At 36.3% G+C, this 9298-nt stretch overlaps 1 protein-coding gene across 1 annotated transcript in view; it reads left to right on the forward strand.

The window, feature by feature from the left end:
- The window catches only part of ODR4 (odr-4 GPCR localization factor homolog), a 37783-nt gene extending 35048 nt beyond the window's left edge, over positions 1–2735 (forward strand). Inside the window, exons 13-14 of the mRNA XM_082704071.1 lie at positions 804–914; positions 2439–2735. Of these exons, the coding sequence (XP_082560197.1) occupies positions 804–914; positions 2439–2506 (179 nt within the window). The 3' untranslated portion in view covers positions 2507–2735. The remainder of the gene's footprint in view (positions 1–803; positions 915–2438) is intronic.
- The last annotated feature ends 6563 nt before the right edge of the window (positions 2736–9298 follow it).

The following is a 9298-nucleotide window of genomic DNA, read 5'->3' on the forward strand; positions in this document are numbered from 1 at the left end:
TACAGGCATTGTGATGTAGCATTAGGGCATTGTTGACCTTCTGACGTTGTGTCAGAAGTGGGATCATCTGCTGCTGGACTACAATTGACTGCAGGTATCTGAAACTGCATATTAGTGGGGGGACTACTATATTTCAAATTTCAGGTTAGAGCCAGTCAGCAAACTTTTTCTGTATAGGGCCAAATGGTAAATATTTTAGGCTTTATGGGGCACATAAAGTCTGGCCCACAGGGCAGTTGCTAATCCCCACTTTTAATATTAATATATAATTATTTTGAAATTACTGTCAAGCCATCAAAAAGGATGATAGAAATTAATTCCAATTAAGAATGAAGGTTACCCTGCTCATATCTGGTTTGATTTTTGGTATCAGTTTATTTTTACTACCATATGGTAAACAAATTTCTTGTTTACTGTGTTTGCTATTATCCATAACTGTCTTTAATTATTTTATCTATATAATCCATAATTATCTATCTACTATATTTGTTATTATTTGTTTACTATATTTGTTATTATCTCCCATAGCTAGCTCTTTAGCTCTTTGGTTTCAGTCAGTTATAAAACTATATAACAGTATTTAAAAAATTGTTCCATGAAATTTAATTCACCTACATTTATTCCATTTATTTATCTACACATATTCCATGAAGTTTAATTCACCTACATTTGATAATGAGCAAATTAATTGTGTTGTAAAAAAGTCAAATTGAAGGAAAATGGAGCTCACTGTATATGTTCCTTATGATGTTCTTTTTAAAAACTCATTTTATTTAGGATTGATTGTTGTTATCCTCTTGTAGCTTGTATGAGTTATTCTGTGAATACCGAAGCTTCATTGGACAACACAGATGATGAACAACCAAAACAACCAATTAAAGCTACAGTAATATTGAAAATTCAGCAAAACATAGGTATTTAATATCTCTTACAAAATTGAAAAGATGGTACTTTGGATTTGAGTTTTCTCATTATTTTAAAATTATTTCCATTACATTTTGCTTTCTTAGATGTGCTAGATTAAGCCCATATTTATTGAGTATTATGGAAAGTGCAAGACTCTGGAGATAGAAGAGATGGAAAGATTCATAAATAATGCATTATTGCAGTTGCCCTCAAACATGACAGTTCCTATTATTTTTGTTGGTGTGTTTGTTTTTAGAGAGGGTAGAAGGAGCAGAGGGATAGACAGAATCTTAAGCAGGCTCCACATCCAGTGCAGAGGGCTTGATCTCACAAACCTGAAATCACGACCTCAGCCAAAATCAAGATTTGGATGCTTAACAACTTAGCCACCCACCAAGGCACCCCACTTTTTGTGTTTTTGCAAGAAAAAAGAGTTTCAGGAATCAGTTATTATAATTGGACCAATGCCTTCCAGATTGGTGTTCTTTGAAGAACTGCTGTTGTAGAAGATTTTGATACATGTTCTATGAAAAAAGTCAAATTCAAGTATGGAAATTCGTAATGAGCTTTGAATTATAAAGGCTCCAAGAAGCGTGGCAATCACTTTAACGTTGTTCAGACTTACTGGTTAAAGAAAATGTAGACTGTTAAGTGGAATGCCGGTTTGAGAAATGCTTTATAAGCATTAAGACTTTTGACTGAAAGTCAGAAGATCTTTCTTGGTACTTATTAGATTATTACCTAAATTCTTGGTACTGAAGTGCATTTGTATGTGTATGTCTGTGTCTGGACTGCTCTGTCGGTTTTGTTTTGGTTAACTTAAAATTATCAGGAGAAAATAAGTAAAACTGGAAGTTACCAACACAAACTTACTAATTCTTAGAGTTTATAATGGTAGAATCTGCGTTTTTTAGTTTGAATAGTTACACAAATGACTTTGCCTTGTCCTGTTTGAGACCCACCCCCCATTGGGACTGTCTTTTGGTTTAAGCTAGCTGGAATGTCAGTGTGAATATTTATAGAAACCTTTTAAAGTATGTGTGAGGGGCACCTGAGTGGCTCAGTGGGTTAAAGCCTTGTGATTTCAGGGCATTGGGCTCTCAGCTCAGCAGGGAGCCTGCTTCCCTTCTTCTCTCTCTGCCTGCCTCTCTGCCTACTTGTGGTCTCTGTCAAATAAATAAATAAAATCTTTCTTAAAAAAAAAAAAAAGTATGTGTGAATTTTCCTCTCAGATGTATGTGAGTGCACATGTGTGTAAGAGAAATACTTTTTTTTCCTTGAAGGTTTTGATAAGTGGCAAAGTACATGATTACTGGTCCAGCCTTTGCCATCTATTCAATTTATTGCTGTATTTTCCTCATAAGACTTAGCTGGCTTTTAATATATGTGTTGTGTGTGTAAGCATATGTGTTTATGCAGGTGTATCTTGTTGTTTAGGCTCATTGGTTGCCTACATTTCAGAGCCTAGGATCAGTTAAGCCTTTCTTTTGCTCATCCCATTTCCATTTGTTTTGTGTTTGTTTTACTTGTAGGTGTGATTGCAGCAGTTGCAGTTGCAGTCCTTGCTGCGGGTATCTCCTTTCATTACTTCAGTGATTAGGGTGAGACACAGCTTCCTGATCTACCAGAGGACACTGAGCAACCATTATGAATAATAAAGATTGCAAACAGTTCATCTGCATTTAAGACCAGAGCAGCTACCTCTGCTGCCATAATGCCTGTTAGGTTTCTGACTAAAATGAAATGAAATCACCAGCTGCCTTGTTTAGCCCTGCTTATATTATAGATGGCTCAGGCTTCCAAAAATAAAGTCGTGCATATAGATGGAAGTTGCATGTAACAAATCCTTATTATCTATTTTTAAAAAGTTCAAAATGATAGTTTATTTTCATAGATTTTAGTCCTGTTGATCTGGATCACATATTGATCAGGATATTAAAAATGTGAATAGTCATAGAATAAATGGAATTTCTACAAAGTGGGGCAACAACTCATACTCTAGGACTTTTCTAATGTACACTCAGTTCCAAAAGACTGATTGATCAAGTTCTGGTCAAAGGGTAGGAAACCTTTCAGAAAGGTTTGAATTATAAAGAATTACCATAAATCATGTGTTTTCTCAGATTAAGAATATTATACCTGTTTTAATATATTTAATGAGACTTTACTTCTAACAGTGCATTATACTAGGTACTGCAGAACAACAAAATCCTAAATAAAATCTATTTTTGAATGCATTAATTAGGTCAAAGAAAGTAGGGAAATTGTCTGAGAATCATATCTCTGTTTTTACTCACCCACAAAGGTGAGCACATTTTGAGTTGGGAATTCTGAATACTGTTTTAAGCATGCAAGTGGACAGTGGTTGCTCAGATGGCAAATACTAATTGCAGTACATTCATATGCTGGTTGCCTTGGACTAGAAACGAGATAAATCTGAATCTGAGATGCTGACCTAGCCAAGACAGTTGAAGTGGCTACTTAGTTTATAGTATCCTATAACTCCTGGCAGAAGCAAGATACAGGCTCAAGATTTCCATGGCTTAAGATAAAGCAATATTATGACTAGACTAGAGATAACTGGTACAAAGTGAAACTAGCATGAGAAAGAACCTATAGAAATAATAAACTTTGAATTCAATTCTCTAAAGTCTCATCACTGACATCGATGAAAGATGGAATGAGAGGCAAATCTAAAAAACAACTGCTAAAAAAGAAAAGTTACTTGAAATTAAAAAAAAAAAAAGAATCCTCAGACATGTTGAATATTATATTAGACTTAACTGAAGAGACAATAAATAAACTGGAAGTGAGATCTAAAGGAATTACCCCATGCACAGCAGGGAGAGACAAGGAGCTAGTCAATAGAGATATTTAAGAGAAATTTAGAGATATGGAGAGAAGACTAGAAGTATTTGGAGGGAAGAATAGAGGATGGAGCAGTGGCAATATCTGAAAATAACTATTTTCCATATTTGTTGGAAAAACATAAAGTCATAATTTCAGGAAGCACCGTATATTTCAAGCATACGTGGATCAAATCGATGCCTAAACCCAAAGTAATGTGACTGCAAGATACCAGACACAAGATTTTAAAAGCACTCAAAGGAAGAAAAAGATAATGAAGGCAAGACAGTCACATACTTAGTAGGCTTCTCAATAGCAATAATGTACCCAAAAGATGATGGAATAATGCCTTCGAATTTCTGAAGGAAAGCTAATTATCAACTTGGGATTTGTGCCAAGCAAAACTGAAATGTTCAGATGAAAAACAGATTTTTGCCATCTACGGAACTTCAACAAAGGAAGTGCAAAAAGGATGATCTTCGAAAATGAAAAATGTTTCTGCAAGGATGATCTGAAATTGAACTGGTGAACAAATACAATGATAAACATGTAAATCAAAAGTGTTATTAATATAAAACAGTCATAATTAAATGTTTATAAGAAGTAAAATTGTATATAACTGTAAAATGAAATAAACATTTTATGCAACATGAATGTGGACTTCTCAAATAGGATGTAATTGAGAAACTGGATAGTAGTTTTTAAGATGGGAGGAGAATGATTAGAATTAAAGTGTTTTGAGGTGCTTTCATTATTCAGAAAGTGGCTTAAGATACTATTTAACCTTAAAATGTGTTATTAAAATCTCAAGAGTAACTGCTAAAATAATAGATATAGATATAGATATGAATCGTTGCAAAGGGAAGTTTAAAATAGTGGGACAGGATGACAGTAACTTGGCACAAAAGAAATTAGCAGTGGGGGAGGAACAAAACTAGTAAGAAAATAGTAACAGGTCAAGTAATGCTAATTAAAGTAAAGATGAATAAACTAAACCTGGTTCAATGAAAGATTGGTTAAGTTTTTAAAATCAGCTATGTATAGGCTGGATTTTTTAAAAGATGAAAACACACAGGCAAATAACAAAATTTGTGTAGCTTTAATGATACTAAATCAAAATTAGATTTTATGGTAGTAGAAGGACCCTAAATAATGATAAAAGGATAAATTCACTAGAAATGTATAACTATTTTTTATTTGTATATACTTTATAAAATGACCTCAAAATGTGTAAATTACTAGACTAAACCAACAAACTGAACAAGATAGATTTCAGCAGTTCTCAATTATTGATAAATAAACTAAGCCAAAGGGTGAATGAAAACACAGATTTGAATAATGCAATCAACAATATTGATTCAATGGACAAATTTAAAATAATCAGCAATTAGAGAATATTCTTAAACATTTTATATTAGCAAAAACTGACCATGTACTAAGTGTGAAATAAGTCACAATAAAGTTTTAAAAATCAGTTTTAAATGGATAATCAGAAATAAGAGGTCAGTAATAATAAAGGTTAAATTTTTTAACATCATATATTTACAAGTTTTATAAACTCCTGGATAAAAGAAGAAAAATAAATACTTAGAATCTAATTATAAGTACTACAGTTGGAAAAATTGGGCTGTGCAACAGAAATAGTACTACAGGAAATTAAATTAGAGAAAAAACATATGTAACCTGATGTTAAAGCAAGGAGATACAGGCAAGGGAAAAAAAATCAATGCATTAGAAAACAAAAAGTCACAATGTCAAAGTTGTTTTCCTGACAAAAATAAAATTGGCATAATTGAACAAGAAGAGCACAAGGCACAAGTAGACGAAAAAAGATTGAAAAAGAGTCCTAACCCATAAATAAAGCAGAGCTGAAAATGATGAACTTCTTAATATATTTGAAAACTTAGACAAAACAGATCAAGGTTTAGAAAAATGCAATTTTCTTCAGTTGTCCAAAGAAGAAATAGACAAGCTACATAGACTTATTCAATAGTGTTGAATAGTAAATTTTTTTTTGACAGAACATCTAGCGCACATCTACAGGTGTTTCTTTTTCAAGGATCATACTATTTCAACATTTCAGACAGATTCTTCCAAAGACTAGGTAATGAGGGAATATTCTTCAGCTCTAATAAAGCCAATATATTGTCTATTGATACTAGAATTATACACATTCAGTAAGTTACAGACTCATGCATAGTAACAGATGTGAAAACCAAAGCACTATTGATAAACTAAAGGCAACATTATATAAAAAATGATAGTGCAGCAAGACTAAGTTGCATATATACATTAAAAACCAGGAACTCGGGAGGAGTCAAGATGGCAGAGAAGTAGCAGGCTGAGACTACATTAGCTAGCAGATCAGCTAGATAGCTTATCTAAAGATTGCAAACACCTGCAAATCCATCAGCAGATCGAAGAGAAGAACAGCAACTCTGGAAACAGAAAACCACTTTCTGAAAGGTAGGACTGGCGGAGAAGTGAATCCAAAGCGATGGGAAGATAGAGCCCGGGGGGGGGGGGGGGGGGGGAAGGGGCCAGCTCCCAGCAAGCGGCAGAGCAACGGAGCACAAAATCAGGACTTTTTAAAAGTCTGTTCCGCTGAGGGACATCGCTCCAGAGGCTAAGCCGGTGGGAAGCCCATGCGGAGTCAGCGTGGCCTCAGGTCCCGCAGGGTCACAGAAGGATCGGGGGTCTCTGAGTGTCGCAGAGCTTGCGGGTATTGGAACGGGAAAGCCGGCTGCAGAGACAGAGCCGACAGTAAGCTCGCAGCTCGGTGTTACCTTGAACCGGTCGCAGGCTCGGTGAGCTCGGAGCGCAGCCGGAGGTCAGGCAGACGGGAGTAACTGGGCACTATTCTCTGAGGGCGCACTGAGGAGTGGGACCCTGGGCTCTTGGCTCCTCCAGGCCGGAGACCAGGAGGCCGCCATTTGTATTCCCGTCCTCCGGAACTCTACGGAAAGCCCTCAGGGAACAAAACCTCCCGAAAGCAAAACCCGAGAGCGGATTACTCATCCCGGCCCCTGGTAAGGGTGGTGCAATTGCGCCTGGGGCAAAGACACTTGAGAATCACTACACCAGGCCCCACCCCCATAAGATCAACAAGAAATCCAGCCAAGACCAAGTTCACCTACCAAGGAGGGCAGCAGAATTCCAGAGGAGGAGAAAGCAAAGCACGGAGCTCATGGCTTTCTCCCTGTGGTTTTTTTTTAGTTTTGCAGTTAATTTAATTTTTTTTTTCATTTTTTTTTCTCCTCTTCTGCTAAATTTTTTTTTAACTTTTACCCTTTTCTTTTTTAACGTTTTTTAACTAGTTTATCTAATATATATACTTTTTCCTTTTTATATTTTTCTTCGTTTTCTTTTTTTTAATTCTTTTCTTTTCTTTCTTTCTTTTTGAACCTCTTTTTACCCCCTTTCTCCCCCCTCACGATTTGGGATCTCTTCTGATTTGGTTAAAGCATATTTTCCTGGGGTTGTTGCCACCCTTTTAGTATTTTACTTGCTCCTTCATATACTCATATCTGGACAAAATGACAAGGCGGAAAAATTCACCACAACAAAAAAGAACAAGAGGCAGTACCGAAGGCTAGGGACCTAGTCAATACAGATATTGGTAATATGTCAGATCTACAGTTCAGAATGACAATTCTCAAGCTTATAGCTGGGCTCGAAAAAGGCATGGAAGATAGAGAAACCCTCTTGGGAGATATAAAAGCCCTTTCTGGAGAAATAAAAGAACTAAAATCTAACCAAGTGGAAATCAAAAAAGCTATTAATGAGGTGCAATCAAAAATGGAGGCTCTCACTGCTAGGATAAATGAGGCAGAAGAAAGAATTAGTGGTATAGAAGACCAAATGACAGAGAATAAAGAAGCTGAGCAAAAGAGGGACAAACAGCTACTGGACCACGAGGGAAGAATTCGAGAGATAAGTGACACCATAAGACGAAACAACATTAGAATAATTGGGATCCAGAAGAAGAAGAAAGAGAGAGGGGAGCAGAAGGTATACTGGAGAGAATTATTGGGGAGAATTTCCCCAATATGGCAAAGGGAATGAGCATCAAAATTCAGGAGGTTCAGAGAACGCCCCTCAAAATCAATAAGAATAGGCCCACACCCCATCACCTAATAGTAAAATTTACAAGTCTTAGTGACAAAGAGAAAATCCTGAAAGCAGCCCGGGAAAAGAAGTCTGTAGCATACAATGGTAAAAATATTAGATTGGCAGGTGACTTATCCACAGAGACCTGGCAGGCCAGAAAGAGCTGGCATGATATTTTCAGAGCACTAAACGAGAAAAACATGCAGCCAAGAATACTATATCCAGCTAGGCTATCTTTGAAAAGATAGAATAGAAGGAGAGATTAAAAGCTTCCAGGACAAACAAAAACTGAAAGAATTTGCAAACACCAAACCAGCTCTACAGGAAATATTGAAAGGGGTCCTCTAAGCAAAGAGAGAGCCTACAAGTGGTAGATCAGTAAGGAACAGAGACAATATACAGTAACAGTCACCTTACAGGCAATACAATGGCACTAAATTCATATCTCTCAATAGTTACCCTGAATGTTAATGGGCTAAATGCCCCAATCAAAAGACACAGGGTATCAGAATGGATAAAAAAACAAAACCAATCTATATGTTGCCTCCAAGAAACTCATTTTAAGCTCGAAGACACCTCCAGATTTAAAGGGAGGGGGTGGAAAAGAATTTACCATGCTAATGGACATCAAAAGAAAGCAGGAGTGGCAATCCTTATATCAGATCAATTAGATTTTAAGCCAAAGACTATAATAAGAGATGAGGAAGGACACTGTATCATACTCAAAGGGTCTGTCCAACAAGAAGATCTAACAATTTTAAATATCTATGCCCCCAACGTGGGAGCAGCCACCTATATAAACCAATTAATAACAAAATCAAAGAAACACATCAACAATAATACAATAATAGTAGGGGACTTTAACACTCCCCTCACTGAAATGGACAGATCATCCAAGCAAAAGATCAACAAGGAAATAAAGGCGTTAAACGACACACTGGACCAGATGGACATCACAGATATATTCAGAACATTTCATCCCAAAGCAGCAGAATACACATTCTTCTCTAGTGCACATGGAACATTCTCCAGAATAGATCACATCCTTGGTCCTAAATCAGGACTCAACCGGTATCAAAAGATTGGGATCATTCTCTGCATATTTTCAGACCACAATGCTCTGAAGCTAGAACTCAACCACAAGAGGAAGTTTGGAAAGAACCCAAATACATGGAGACTAAACAGCATCTTTCTAAAGAATGAATGGGTCAACTGGGAAATTAAAGAATTGAAAAAAATCATGGAAACAAATGATAATGAAAATACAACGGTTCAAAATCGGTGGGACACAACAAAGACAGAACTGAGAGGAAAATATATAGCGGTACAAGCCTTTCTCAAGAAACAAGAAAGGTCTCAGGTACACAACCTAACCCTACACCTAAAGGAGCTGGAGAAAGAACAAGAAAGAAAGCCTAAGCCCAGCAGGAGAAGA

The sequence above is a fragment of the Mustela nivalis genome, assembly GCF_964662115.1.
Source record: "Mustela nivalis genome assembly, chromosome: 16".
Classification (NCBI taxonomy): domain Eukaryota; kingdom Metazoa; phylum Chordata; class Mammalia; order Carnivora; family Mustelidae; genus Mustela; species Mustela nivalis.